At 42.9% G+C, this 14,876-nt stretch overlaps 1 protein-coding gene across 4 annotated transcripts in view; it reads right to left on the bottom strand.

Moving 5' to 3' along the window:
- Positions 1-13,326, bottom strand: part of LOC132578114 (ADP-ribosylation factor-like protein 13B) — a 32,168-nt gene extending 18,842 nt beyond the window's left edge. The window contains exons 1-4 of one of the 4 annotated variants that reach the window (XM_060247959.1): positions 13,211-13,326; positions 11,683-11,862; positions 7,132-7,202; positions 3,404-3,653 (exon numbers count right to left, since the gene is read on the bottom strand). In XM_060247959.1, coding sequence (XP_060103942.1) covers positions 3,404-3,653; positions 7,132-7,202; positions 11,683-11,741 — 380 coding nt within the window. In that variant the 5' untranslated portion in view covers positions 11,742-11,862; positions 13,211-13,326. Of the gene's footprint in view, positions 1-3,403; positions 3,654-7,131; positions 7,203-11,682; positions 11,863-13,012 lie in introns of those variants that run through there. The other 3 variants (XM_060247960.1, XM_060247961.1, XM_060247962.1) reach the window with 3 other exon arrangements.
- Between the last annotated feature and the right edge of the window lie 1,550 nt (positions 13,327-14,876).

Here is a 14,876-nt window from a genome sequence, read left to right as displayed (position 1 = left end):
GTGTTAGCTATTTAATCATCAACACTCAAATTGCCTCGTTCTGATCCAGAGAACCCCATGTGCAGATCATCTCATGCTAACAGGATTATGGTAGTGTCCCATAAAGGCACTGTTTGGCAGCCAGTGCGATGGTAATGGTTTGAGTGGTGGACTAGAAGTGGAGAAGTAGACTCTGGTTCAATTCACTACATGGCATGAAATTTACTAGGGAACCTTGAGCTACTTATTAAGAACATAAGAGAAGCCATGTCAGATCAGGCCAATGGCCCATCCAGTCCAACACTCTGTGTCACATAAGAACATAAGAGAAGCCATGTTGGATCAGGCCAATGGCCCATCCAGTCCAACACTCTGTGTCACATAAGAACATAAGAGAAGCCATGTTGGATCAGGCCAGTGGCCCATCCAGTCCAACACTCTGTGTCACATAAGAACATAAGAGAAGCCATGTCAGATCAGGCCAATGGCCCATCCAGTCCAACACTCTGTGTCACATAAGAACATAAGAGAAGCCATGTTGGATCAGGCCAATGGCCCATCCAGTCCAACACTCTGTGTCACATAAGAACATAAGAGAAGCCATGTTGGATCAGGCCAGTGGCCCATCCAGTCCAACACTCTGTGTCACATAAGAACATAAGAGAAGCCATGTCAGATCAGGCCAATGGCCCATCCAGTCCAACACTCTGTGTCACATAAGAACATAAGAGAAGCCATGTTGGATCAGGCCAATGGCCCATCCAGTCCAACACTCTGTGTCACATAAGAACATAAGAGAAGCCATGTTGGATCAGGCCAATGGCCCATCCAGTCCAACACTCTGTGTCACATAAGAACATAAGAGAAGCCATGTTGGATCAGGCCAACGGCCCATCAAGTCCAACACTCTGTGTCACACAGTGGCAAAATTTTTTATATATACACACATACTGTGGCTAATAGCCACTGATGGACCTGTGCTCCATATTTTTATCTAAACCCCTCTTGAAGGTGGCCATGCTTGTGGCCGCCACCACCTCCTGTGGCAGTGAATTCCACATGTTAATCACCCTTTGGGTGAAGAAGTACTTCCTTTTATCCATTTTAACCTGTCTGCTCAGCAATTTCTTCGAATGCCCACGATTTCTTGTATTGTGAGAAAGGGAGAAAAGTACCTCTTTCTCTACTTTCTCCATCCCATGCATTATGGCACACAAAATTATGGCATTCCATGCATGACACACATTCAGTACTATTCATTCATGGCACACAAAATGGAGCAGTCTAAAATGATACTGATGCAACCAGAAATTTCATTGTGGCACCTATTATTTTCAGCAGTAATTTTTACGGTAGTGTGTCCCAGCAATAGGGATGGGCATGAATCACATTTCTGCAGCTCATTTCAGTTCATGCCCAAGCCACGCACCAATACAGACTGGGAGGCTGGTTTGTGAACTGAACCAATTTTCACAGGGAGCGGAAAGCAGGGATTTCCCTGTGAAAACAGAAGCATGACAGAAAGCCAAAAACAGGGATCACAAACCGCATATAGTCTCGCTTTGTAAGTAAGTAAGTAAAGTTATTTTAGTATCCCGCCTTCCCCCGCCAAAGGCAGGCTCAGGGCGGCTCACTGACATGGAGCAACCATGATTTCAATAAAATACAAACAATACAAAAGACAGATTAAAATACAATTAAGTTACCGTTGTAAATTTAGTTAAAATTAGATAAAACAGCTGTTAAATGTTAGTTAAGGTGCTACAATTCACAGTCATATATGAGATGGCTAGATATCAATTTAGCCGGGTTGGAAATGTTTAATTCATGTTTGCTATCAGAAAACACAAAAATACGTGGCCTTCAGAGAGATTCAAATATTATTCTATTTACAATCAGTGAAAACCTCACGCTTCCAGAAAGTATTCTTTACTTTTCTCCAGCCAGCTGCTCAAGCATTGACAGGCAGCAGGAGCTGGGGAACACGGGACCTCCCACCGCCAGCAGGTACGCGGTGGCATTACGCATAGTTCTGCCACAGTTGCTCTTTTGGCTTTAATGGGAAAGTGAAATATATGTATAATAATAATAATAATAATAAATTTTTATTTATACCCCGCCCTCCCCGCTGAGGCAGGCTCAGGGCGGCTTACAGGACACGGCGAAAGCCATATTAAAACAATAAAACAAGATTATACAATTCAATAAAATGAACAATTAAGTATTTAAATAATCTAAAAACAGTCTAAAAAATATAATCTAACAGTGCTGCTATCCCAGTATAAAGATGACAGGATAAAACTGGGAAGGAAGAACCATATATATCACCGAAGATCCTTGGAAAATATGCAAGATAAAAATTTACTATACGGAAATATATAAATCTTCCACACTGAAATCAATGGGATTTTTAAGTGCATTATGCTTGCTGCTCTCCTACTACGGTATTGTGCGCACATTTTTTGGTAATACGATTAGATCTGTGGACACACTTGATTGTTGCGAAATCAGTTGGGATTATTACACTTCTGAGAAACGCCGTCCTTCTGAAAATGCATTGCTTGCACCCTCTTGTGTCAAAAATGCGTACCTCATCAATACTTATAAATCAGCAAAGTTTAATGCTGTTCTTATGACGTGTTTAATGTTTCATTTGATAAAACAATGCTACTGAAAAGTAGTACTAGAAAATAAGAACAAAAATGTCACAGTCATTTTAGTGACGTTTCCATAGAGAGTCATTCTGCAAGGATTGGAAGAAGAAGAAGAAGATATTGGATTTCTATCCCGCCCTCCACTCCGAAGAGTATCAGAGCGGCTCACAATCTCCTTTCCCTTCCTCCCCCTCAACAGACACCCTGTGAGGTAGATGAAGATATTGGATTTATATCCCGCCCTCCACTCTGAAGAGTTTCAGAGCGGCTCACAATCTCCTTTCCCTTCCCCCCCACAACAGACACCCTGTGAGGTAGATGAAGATATTGGATTTATATCCCGCCCTCCACTCCGAAGAGTCTCAGAGCGGCTCACAATCTCCTTTCCCTTCCTCCCCCACAACAGACACCCTGTGAGGTGGGTGGGGCTGGAGAGGGCTCTCACAGCAGCTGCCCTTTCAAGGACAACCTCTGCCACAGCTATGGCTGACCCAAGGTCATGCCAGCAGGTGCAAGTGGAGGAGTGGGGAATCAAACCCGGTTTTCCCAGATAAGAGTCTGCACACTTAACCATTACACCAAACTGATCCTATAATTTCCAACTAAATTCATTAATACATTTTAATTTCTCTGATTTGATTCTCAGGAAAAAAAAATATTCAACTTCTAAGACAGCTTAAAAAAAAAAAGGATGTTTCACAAAATCTAAATGTTTTAAGAAAAATATTTATTAATGTATAGGTTAGTAGTTAATTTAAAATGTTACTTACACTAATACAGGTTTCCCTGATATCTTTGGATGCTTTAGAACTTCTGACATGGTCTCTTTTGTCTCTTCCATTCTGTCCAGATCACTGGAATCCACAACAAATATCACCCCATAGGATTCAGAATAGTAATTCTTCCAAATACCCCGGATTCGCTTTCCGCCTCCCAAGTCAAAGATGGTGACTTCAAAACGTCCTTGTTTAAGGTCAATTTTAGAAAAGCCGACTGTTGGAGCCACATCCTCAGGAGATTCTGGGAAAAACCCCAACAAAACAAATTCTGAGAAGTCACCATTTATAACCTTATATCCAAAGAAAGTTGAAAATCATTGTTTCTATGATGCATCATCACTGACTACTAATACCATTGACTACTAAAGGCACTTCTTTTCACACAGCAAGAGGGAGAGCAAATTTCTTTCTTAGTCTCCCATTCCTCCTCTTGCCAGACATTACACCATTACAGCAACTCAAATCCCAGGATCAGCTTTAGGAAGGGTGCCGGAAGATGCAGCAGCAAAGTTAACAGAGCTCAGCTGATGGTAATGGAATTGGTCTCATAATTAATTATATAATAAAGGGAGCTTTGACTATCAAAAGCTTATACCCCCCCCCCCAAATCCTCATAATTTCTAAGGTGGTACTGGACTCAAATCTAGCTGTTGTACTGCAGACCTTCACAAACACCCTCTGAGATCAGGGGTGTCAAATGTTTGGCCTGTGGGCCAGATCAGGCCCCCAGAGAGCTCCTATCAGGCCCGCTAGAAAGTCTGCTTCCTTCTCCCCTTTACTTTTTTTGTGTTACAGCTTGCTTTGCCAGTATTTCTCAATTGCACAGAAGCTACAGAGCAAAGCCTCTATTTTCCCCACTGGCTGAAGCTCCTCTCTTGGGGAGGAAGTGGGGGGGGGGGGGAGATTTGCTTTGATACTGACCAAGAGTGCTAATACTTTAAGCATGTTTTATTTTAGAGAGCTTTTAAAAAAATTAATAATAATTGTGTTTGTCTATGTCCTTTATAAAAGTTTATATCTCCGCTACCTGGCATTACATTTTCGAACAGACGTGGCCCAGCCCGACAAGGTCTCATTTATGTCAGCTCAGGCCCTCATAACATATGAGTTTGACACCCCTGCTCAGAAATGATAGTTAATTAGATTTCAGAATGGGCTGAAAGCACTTGGGTTGGGTGTAAGAACATTTAGTTGTGGTATTTTACATGATTTAAAACAAAACAAAACAGAAAGTGCTGAACACATTAACTATATAATGGTCTGGCTTTTTATGAATGACAACCTGCCCAAGAACATAAGAACGTAAGAGAAGCCATGTTAGATCAGGCCAATGGCCCATCCAGTCCAACACTCTGCGTCACATAAGAACATAAGAGGAGCCATGTTGGATCAGGCCAATGGCCCATCCAGTCCAACACTCTGAGTCACATAAGAGGAGCCATGTTAGATCAGGCCAATGGCCCATCCAGTCCAACACTCTGAGTCACATAAGAACATAAGAGGAGCCATGTTGGATCAGGCCAATGGCCCATCCAGTCCAACACTCTGTGTCACATAAGAACATAAGAGAAGCCATGTTAGATCAGGCCAATGGCCCATCCAGTCCAACACTCTGTGTCATACAGTGGCAAAATTTTTTTATACATACACACACACACTGTGGCTAATAGCCACTGATGGACCTCTGCTCCATATTTTTATCTAAACCCCTCTTGAAGGTGGCTATGCTTGTGGCCACCACCACCTCCTGTGGCAGTGAATTCCACATGTTAATCACCCTTTGGGTTGAAGAAGTACTTCCTTTTATCCGTTTTAACCTGACCCTTAATACAAAGTAGTAGAAATCTGAAACAATTTAAGATGTCCTCTTGCCATACAACAAGAAGTTATTTTAATAAGCATATAAACCATATTAAGATCATATGCAAAGTACTGGAATAAATGTTATGAAAAAGATAACGATGCAGATGATACGGTGTTATTTTCCCTTTCAGAAATACGGATGGAAAGGATGCTATCTCACTTTTTAGACTATTGTGAATCGAATAAACTGACCTTACAATTTTGATAAATCTAAAATCATGGCTTTTGGGAAAACCTGAGAAACATGTCAAGTGGAATATAAGGAGGGAACGGGATCGAACAGGTCAAAAGCTTTATATACCTAGGAGTCTATTTCCATCATAGAGCTCAATGGGTTACCCACAAAAAAAGAAGTGATGAAATCTGTGAATTGTAACGTACTTGCAATCACTCGTTTCTATTATACTAAAGGGAATCAATACATCCCTGCAGCCCTTAAGAGTTTTTAACCGCAAAATCAGTGCTAAACTGCTTTATGATATTCCAATCCGGATCACAGCCTGGGCAAGGCAATGTCAAAACACCCTGTAATAAAAAAGTCTGCCAAAAGAATGTTATATGACGTCACCCAATAGATCAGTAACGACTCGGTGCTTGAACAGGGGACTACCTTTACCTTTTCTACAAAGAGAGATACAGACAATCTGTACAGAAGATATAGCTCAACAGAATCACACTTTGTTATACACACTCAATTTCCATCTTGGATTATTTTCCTAATTATGTCTTAGGTCAAGGTCATCAAACAAGGTGTATCTACAACATCAATTTTTATGTAAAATTTACTGATATATACTCATTACAGGGTTTCAGAAAATAGTTTCAGCACAGACTGCAAGGAGAACCATTGATTTTCTATCAAATGTTAAAAAGTGAAATACCTTATTAACCCAAAATACTATTTTTTTTCTTCACTACAGTTCAAAGAATTCTGCATCTGCAATTGCTCTGACCTCACAAATACTACCAAGTTCCCCATTTTACAACACACAGGATAAATATGACACTTCAACTTCCCAACAAATTGTTTTCCATCCATAAGGATATGTACAATAGTCTTGATTCAGAGGCTCCTGTATGAATGGATCTAGGAGGAGACTGGATTTATACCCTGCCCTTCTCTACCCAACGGAGTCTGAGCAGCTTACAATCTCCTTTCCCCACAACAAAGACTCCGTGAGGTAGGTTGAGCTGAGAGAGCTCTGGCAGAAACTGCTCTTGAGAAGAACAGCTCTGTGAGAACTTGTGACTGACTGACCATACGTACGGGTGCATGTGGAGGAGTGGGGAATCAAACCCGGTTCTCTCAGATTAGAGTCTTCACACAACCACTACACCAAACTCTGTGCCATTTCAAAGACAAAACTTTGTAGAAATAGATTTTACTTGCATCCATTACATAATTGTCCCACCCTTATTCATTGGGAGTTCAAGGGGGATTCGCTTTTCTATTCTTTCCTCAGAACAAGTATGAGACTATACGGACAAAAAGACTGCGTGAAGGGCACAAGGTCATGAAGTAAAGGCCTAACGTCACAACAGAGTTTTATCAGGAATGGTCTGACTTATGTTTTCCAGGCGCAAGGGAGCAAGTTATGCAGAGAAAGTGGGCTTAGTTATGCAGAGTGGGCCTCTTCCTCTGTGCCATTTCCCCAACCTGACATGGCCCTTTGGAGTCGCTACACTGAAACTTCATGATTAAATGGGTCTGTGCTTGCATCTCCCTAGTCCAACATTCCAGCCTCGTCACACCAGTTCTCTGCAGTTCCACTGGAAAAGTAATACTTTTCAAGACCTTTTTTTAAAAGCCCTTTGTAATACCAGATGAGATAGTCCAGAATAAAGATGCAGCTTACCTCCTTGTATTCCTTTCACTGTTGCCGTTTTCCCAGCATTATCAAGTCCCACCATGATTAATGTCACCTGCCTTGAATTATACAAAAACAAAAGCAGTATTTTCAGACTTCCTCCCTGAGATGAATGTCACAATATATTTCAGAAACACTTAGAAAGCAGTAGGGAACTGTCACCTCTGAGTACTTACGTCTCCATGCTTACAGGTGAGAACATATTAAGAAAATCAGAGTTAATAATAATAATAATACTTTTTATTTATATCCCGCCCTCCCCAAGGCAGGCTCAGGGCGGCTCACAACATACGAACATAAAATACAATAAAAACCATACATAATAATTTACTGTTTCAATAATAAAATCATCCTTAAACCATTAACAACTATATTAAAATTAACATTGTGGTGCTATAACTTAGGTCTTAATAAAATTCAGTGGCTAACACATGTCCAGCGAAACTTTCTTGGCTCGGTATTAGGTGAAGGCTATTTTGAAGAGGTAGGTCTTACAGGCCCTGCGGAACTGATCTAAGCATCGCAGGGCCCGTACCTCCTCCGGGAGTTGATTCCACAACAGCGGGGCTGCCCTAGAGAAGGCAGTTAGTTGATAGTTAAGTGTCAAATCAAATTCTATTCCCCCCCCCCCAAAAAAAAAATTCCTATATTTAACTGGTAATATTTGAGCTTGTAATATACAAGAAGTAACTATATGCCTAATGAATGTGTTAGACTACACATCCCTTTATATATAGGACTAGCAAATTTTGTAACATTAAATGTTCCTTTACTTCTCCCACCCCATGTAACAGTAAACTAAATTGGAAAATTTTACTCTAATAGAGCACAACTCGTACTGTCTCTGATTTGCAGATTATCCCCAGACAAAGTACACTGCAGAAGCTCAGTATAGAGCAAATAAACTTTCACTATACAAAACCTTTGCCAAAAGCCCCTGCTTTCATTTCCGAACAGCACTCTTTATTTGGATCTTTCATACCCACTTGCAAAAGCCTAACTGGACATGTTCCAATTTTCTGTTTTTAAAATTCCTTCTGCTTGGCGTATTGTCCAAGGAGTTTAGGAGACAAGTGGGAATGTTACAAACTGTTCTATTTTCAAACAACACCATGTTTTTCTCTCTCTCTCTAGCCCATTCTTATAGGTCCCCTATCCGTGTACCCTGCTTGTTCATTTATACGCTTTCTACCACCCGTTTCTTTCCAATCCTTGGTTATCCTTTCCCTGTTCCATATCTCTGTAGGCCCTCTGTCATTAATGGTATGTAAGTCATTAGATAAAGCGAAAATAGTCTTGGATCGTCTCCCGCTTACTCCGAAACCAAGTCAATCTGTGTGAATGCAATTATTTCCCCTGACCAACAGGACTCTTGTGGCAACTTAAGGCCAAGAAATCCTTATTCTTGCACAGTTTTCTGGTTCTAGCTCACAAAGGCTTATATTAGAGTAAAAATTAAATTAAAATCCAAAATTAAGAGGTCACAACATTCTAGCTTTTTCTGCTGCAATAAACTACCCTTACAACATGTTTCATTCTGGCCTCTTAGTAGGGTTGCCAAGTCCAATTTAAGAACTATCTGGGGACTTTGGGGGTGGAGCCAGGAGACATTGGGGTCGGAGCCAAGAGCAAGGGTGTGACAAGCATAATTGAACTTCAAGGGAGTTCTGGCCATCACATTTAAGGGGACTGCACAAATTTTTAAATGCCTTCCTTCCATAGGAAATAATGAAGGATAGGGGCACCTTCTTTTGGGGCTCATAGAATTGGAGTCCCTGGTCCAATCTTTTTGAAACTTGGGGGGTATTTTGGGGAGAGGCACTAGATGCTATACTGAAAATTTGGTGCCTCTATCTCAAAAAACAGCCCCCCCAGAGCCCCCGATACCCACGGATCAATTCCCCATCATTCCCTATGGGAATCGTTCATGGAGGTGCATGATGGCTCTGGGGGCGGGGCTTCCCCCGCTGGCCAGCTGGCTGGGGGAGGGGGGAAGCCTGTAAAACCGGGGGATCCCCCTCTGGGACCTGGGGATTGGGAAGCCTACCTCTTAGGAAGTGCTGGCTGATTATGGTCACAATGAAAGACCATTAGCCCAATTTTGGGTAAGTTGCTGCACTGAAAGGAAATACTAAGGCTGAAGACGAGGTCCAATTTAAGCTCTGGAGCTTGCACGGCAGAGAAGCAACCTGCAAAGTTTCATGCTGTGTTTTCCCACTTGGAGCATGTAGCAAGGTGCTAGGAACAGCTGCACTAATATGTGGTAATTTTTCTTTAAATGCTTTTATTTATTATTTTAAATTTATAGCCTGCCCTTTCCCAAATGGGCTCTGGGCGGGGAACAGAATCAAATACATATAATAAAACAATATACAATCTAAAAGCAATATAACAATCTAAAAACAAACTTCAGTTCTGCAGTTGGTAATATCAGTTGCCTCCGCTCATTCCATACATCCCCCCCCAGCTGGTGTAAGATAAGCTAAGTTTAAAGATCTCAGAACATAAAACTTAAAAGGAGTGTTTCAATATGATTTTTAATGTTTAACTGCTAGTTACGGTCATTAGAAAGGTCACTCTGCGCTGACATTCTCCAAGGCCATTTGTTACTTAACATAATCTTAGGCTGAGCTTTGGCGGTTAAACTGGTACGGGAGCTGAGCCCTGGCTCAGATTTAAAGTGTTGGTTAGGGGAGGGGGAAAGGAGGGAGTTAGATACCAGCAAATCTAATTAGATTTTAATCAGCTAATCAAAATACCCAGAACAGTGGCAGTAACATAAATCTATACACACACCTTTTTGGAAGGTAGGGAATATTCTCCCTTAAAGAAGAAGATGAAGAAGAAGATATTGGATTTATATCCCGCCCCCCACTCTGAAGAGTCTCAGAGGGGCTCACAATCTCCTTTACCTTCCCCCCCCCCCCACAACAGACACCCTGTGAGGTAGAAGAAGATATTGGATTTATATCCCGCCCTCCACTCCGAAGAGTCTCAGAGCGGCTCACAATCTCTTTTACCTTCTCCCCCCCCCACAGACACCCTGTGAGGTAGATGAAGATATTGGATTTATATCCCGCCCTCCACTCCGAAGAGTCTCAGAGTGGCTCACAATCTCTTTACCTTCCTCCCCCCACAACAGATACCCTGTGAGGTAGATGAAGATATTGGATTTATATCCCACCCTCCGCTCTGAAGAGTCTCAGAGGGGCTCACAGTCTCCTTTCCCTTCCTCCCCCACAACAGACACCCTGTGAGGTAGATGAAGATATTGGATTTATATCCTGCCCTCCGCTCCGAAGAGTCTCAGAGGGGCTCACAGTCTCCTTTACCTTCCTCCCCCACAACAGACACCCTGTGAGGTAGAAGAAGATATTGGATTTATATTCCACCCTCCACTCTGAAGAGTCTCAGAGCGGCTCACAATCTCCTTTCCCTTCCTCTCCCACAACAGACACCCTGTGAGGTGGGTGGGGCTGAGAGGGCTCTCCCAGCAGCTGCCCTTTCAAGGACAACTCCTGCCAGAGCTATGGCTGACCCAAGGCCATGCCAGCAAGTGCAAGTGGAGGAGTGGGGAATCAAACCCAGTTCTCCCAGATAAGAGTCCGCACACTTAACCACTACACCAAACTGGCTCTTAACCACTACACCAAACTTAAGGTCATCCATTCTCCCCCCCCCCCCCCTATTTGGTTTTATTTAAATGCAATTCCAGAAGTTGAATGGGTTATGAAGTTTCAGAATTTTGAAAAATAGTTTTAAATCTGCATACAGGGAAGCAGTTATTTGCAATGAATCAATAACTGTTGTGAAATCTTTTTTTGCAAAACTGTGCATCTGGCCATTAAATTTGATTTTTACAAACGTTAGAGCCAGTAATGGGAGAAATGTACCTTTGGCAATATATGCCTTAACTATATCCCTCTCCTCCCAAGCAGAAGTAGCACAGTGTTTCATACAGCTCTTCTTCACCTGAATGTATCTGAAAAAACTGCAACTATGCAGATTTTAACACAAGCATCACAGTTTCTGTTTTGAACCTTCTGCCACATTTTTATTGCTGCTTTGCTGTTTTGGGTCATAGTTTGGTAGATTTTTCTTTAATTGTGGTTTTATTTTAAAAACTCAACTGTTTGGTCTGTCAAAATGACTTACAAGAAACAACTGCTTGTTGCAAGTTACTCTGAACGCTTAAGACGACTAACAATTAACAAGCATCTTTCAGCAAAGCATTTAAAAAAAAAACCCAGCTCTTTGAAACAAAACTACCACTTCAACGTAGACTAAGAGCAAACAGAATTTCAAACAAGGACCAGCTACCATCCATTTGCCTTTTCACTTATACAGCAAAGCATAGGTCTTCATTGAAATCAGGAGATAAGAGATTCTAAATATTTTGCTTGTCCTCTACACAGGAATAATTGCAACAAAATATAGATTTAGACTGGGGACATTCTTCGCATATAACAGAATCTCTCTGGAACACCACCAAGATACTGTGGATGAGACCATTCTAAACTTTTTTTTTTTTAAATTTACCTAACAGGTTCCCTCCACTTCTTTAGCCAGTTGCAGCAATTGGCCATCAGACTATACATTACTATGCAATAGCCATTCAAAGCACCAAACGATTTCCAGATGCAGTATGCAGACAGGTCCTGAAGATGCAGTCAAAGATGTACAGCGTACAACAAAAGCAACTCAGATGCTGTCTTGTGGCTGAAAGAATGAGAAAAGTCACTGTTAGTAACCATGCGCGATCAAGCTTTTTCTTTAGCAACAGGAAAGAGTTCCTGCAACAGGAAACAGGAAAGAGTTCCTTCTATAAAACTGGCCAAACGCTGCCTTGCGCTTCATTCACACAGATGCGCAGCTACCCCAGGGAAAAGCAACAGGAAAGAGTTCCTGCAACAGGAAACAGGAAAGAGTTCCTTCTATAAAACTGGCCAAACGCTGCCTTGCGCTTCATTCACACAGATGCGCAGCTACCCCAGGGAAAAGTGTTGAGGCTTGAGAAATAACATTTACATTATAGCAAACCACACTACAGTTTGCATCTGGCCAGGTATAGATGTGTTTAAGTAAAGCAACACACTGTCCTCAGTGGAATTAGCAGATGAAATCTCAGAAGCAGGGGGGGGGGGTGTCTAAAATTTACAAACGCGCATTCCTTCTCTGGAAAACTTTTGCATCAGGAAGCCATGATTTCCATAACATTTTACAGCACCCAGCTAAGATGCATGTACTTCGGGAAGTTTGGAGACCAAATTTCCAAGGACCACTATCCTTGGAAATTACTACTATCTTGAAGGGCACAGTCGTGAAAGATCTCTTATATACACAGACTACTATTCAGTTAGAAATCAGAAGTGCAAGATTCTTTGAAGGGAATTCCTGTGAAATTTTTAAATCACGGCCACAACATTCTTCTGCAAACAACTACTTGGCTTTCTTGTACGGCTCCTCGCGCCACGTGGATTTATAGTCACTTTGGCCTTCTGAAAGTTGCTTTATACATACATCAAAAAAGTAAAAAACAAAACAAAAAAACACCCCCAAACCCCAGAAATGCGACAAACACAAATCCCTTTGTAAACGCCCTCAACCCAGAAATGCGATTGGCTGAAGCTCCTTTTCAACAGCCCGCACGGCCCATCCCTTCGCGCTATGGTGTAAATCTCACTGAACTCCACAAGGCATACTTAAAAGTAACCCAGGCTAGGCTTGGGCTATGTTTCTGGGCTGAACTTGCTGCTTGCATCCCTACCCCGAGATCTCAGTGCTCTGCAACATACAAACGTACCTCTGTCAGCCAACAACGAGCAAGCTGTTGAAATGCATCCCCACCCGCGACAAACCACCCCTTGACCCAGTTTGGAGCACCAAAGTCGGCGCGGAATAAGCGATGCCGATGTCCAGCAAGCAACAGATTTCGGCCAATCTCAGCAGCGCAGAGCCGTCCACGGCCAGGCCTGCTCTCTTTCAGCCGAAAGCGACCCAACGCTGCCACGCGGGGCCTTAGCAAGTCCTTTCCCCCCTCCTAGTCCAGCCTCCCCTCATGCAGCACCTTCAAAGCGGCCACAGACTCAGACAGAGCGAGCCCCGGACCTTCCGCCCGGTCACGTGACACGATCCTTCCCCATGTGACTCCGGCGGAGGCCTCCCATTGGACGGACCAGGGAGTGGTTCAATAACAACGGAGCGTCAAGGTACGCGTAACCAGGTCGGTTGCCAATGGTTACAAAAGAGCGGCGGAGGGCGGGCCGGGAGAGCCGTGGGAGAAGCAGAGCGCCAATGGAAAGGGAACGATTTGGATTGATGGCTACCTGTAGGGTTGCCAAGTCCAATTCAAGAAATATCTGGGGACTTTGGGGGTGGAGCCAGGAGACATTAGGGGTGGAGCCAAGATCAAGGCTGTGACAAGCATAATTGAACTCCAAGGGAGTTCTGGCCATCACATTTAAAGGGACGGCACACCTTTTCCATGCCTTCCTTCCATAGGAAATAATGAAGGATGGGGCACCTTCTTTTGGGGCTCATAGAATTGGATCCCCCTGGGCCAATCTTTTTGAAACATGGGGGGTATTTTGGGGAGAGGCACTAGATGCTATACTGAAAATCTGGTGCCTCTACCCCCCAAAACAGCCCCCCCCCAGAGCCCCAGATACCTGCGGATCAATTCTCCATGATTTTCTATGGGAATAAATCTCCATAGGGAATAATAGAGTTCCCAGCAGACATTTCCCTCCCCTCCCCCCGCTTTCTGACGACCCTGAAGCAGGGGAGGGCCTCCAAACCGGGGGATCCCCTGCCCCCACCTGGGGATTGGCAACCCTAGCTACCCGCCAAAGATTGGTTCCTACGAAAGCTAAGCCGGAGATACTGAAATGGGCGTCTGAGAGAAAACTTGGCTGTGAATTTCAGTTGGCTTATGAGGAAGCTGCAGGAGCAGCAGAACGCAATTAAAAAACGGTGGTTGCGTGAAGGCAAGAATTTCTCCTTCGGAAGCCAACAAGCAACGGAAGGACTCCTTTGGAACTTCGTTTTTGAGTCCGAGTACTCTCTTTAAGAAATTAAGAGACTTTGAGGGGTCCTCCCTGAAATATTACATTTGAGACTTCTGTTTGGCTAAAATCTTTTGAATTTTTGATCATTTTTGTACGTTCTACATAATATATTTAATTTGTGCAAGCTATTTAATAGTGCGATTTGCACGATATTTTTTGGTATATTTGCATTTTGTATATTGTGCTGCCATTGTGCACTTTTATCTGGCAGCAACTCCCAAATTCTCAGAGGGAGCATCTTTCACGCCACTGCCTTAGCATCTTTTCAACTGCCAACTGAATGTGGGACCTTCTGCCTGTAAAACCACAGCTCAGCCCCAAGGCTAGGCTTTTGAGCAATCTTCGAAGGCAACTGAAGGGAAAGGGTAAAAGCTGGATCTGCACGGATCTTCATGAATCCGTATGATTTTGACATTGAAACAAGATCAAACCACTTTAATTCTATAGATCCTGTCTTAGACTATAGGCAGGGTCACAAAAATCATGCCTCCACGAATTCGTGGCACCTCAGCAGTGCAAAAACTGGGTTCCAAAGCACGGATCCTCATGAATTCAGATGATTTTTATGGTGAAATGAAATCAAACCACCATCATGTTGTAGACTCTCTTAGACTATAGGCAGCACCAGAAAAATCATGCCTCCACGAATTTGTGGCACTGCAGTGC

Source organism: Heteronotia binoei, chromosome 10 (assembly GCF_032191835.1).
Source record: "Heteronotia binoei isolate CCM8104 ecotype False Entrance Well chromosome 10, APGP_CSIRO_Hbin_v1, whole genome shotgun sequence".
Taxonomy (NCBI): Eukaryota; Metazoa; Chordata; class Lepidosauria; order Squamata; family Gekkonidae; genus Heteronotia; species Heteronotia binoei.
The sequence above is the reverse complement of the archived record's forward strand: the minus strand, read 5'-3'. Positions and strand labels throughout refer to the sequence as shown.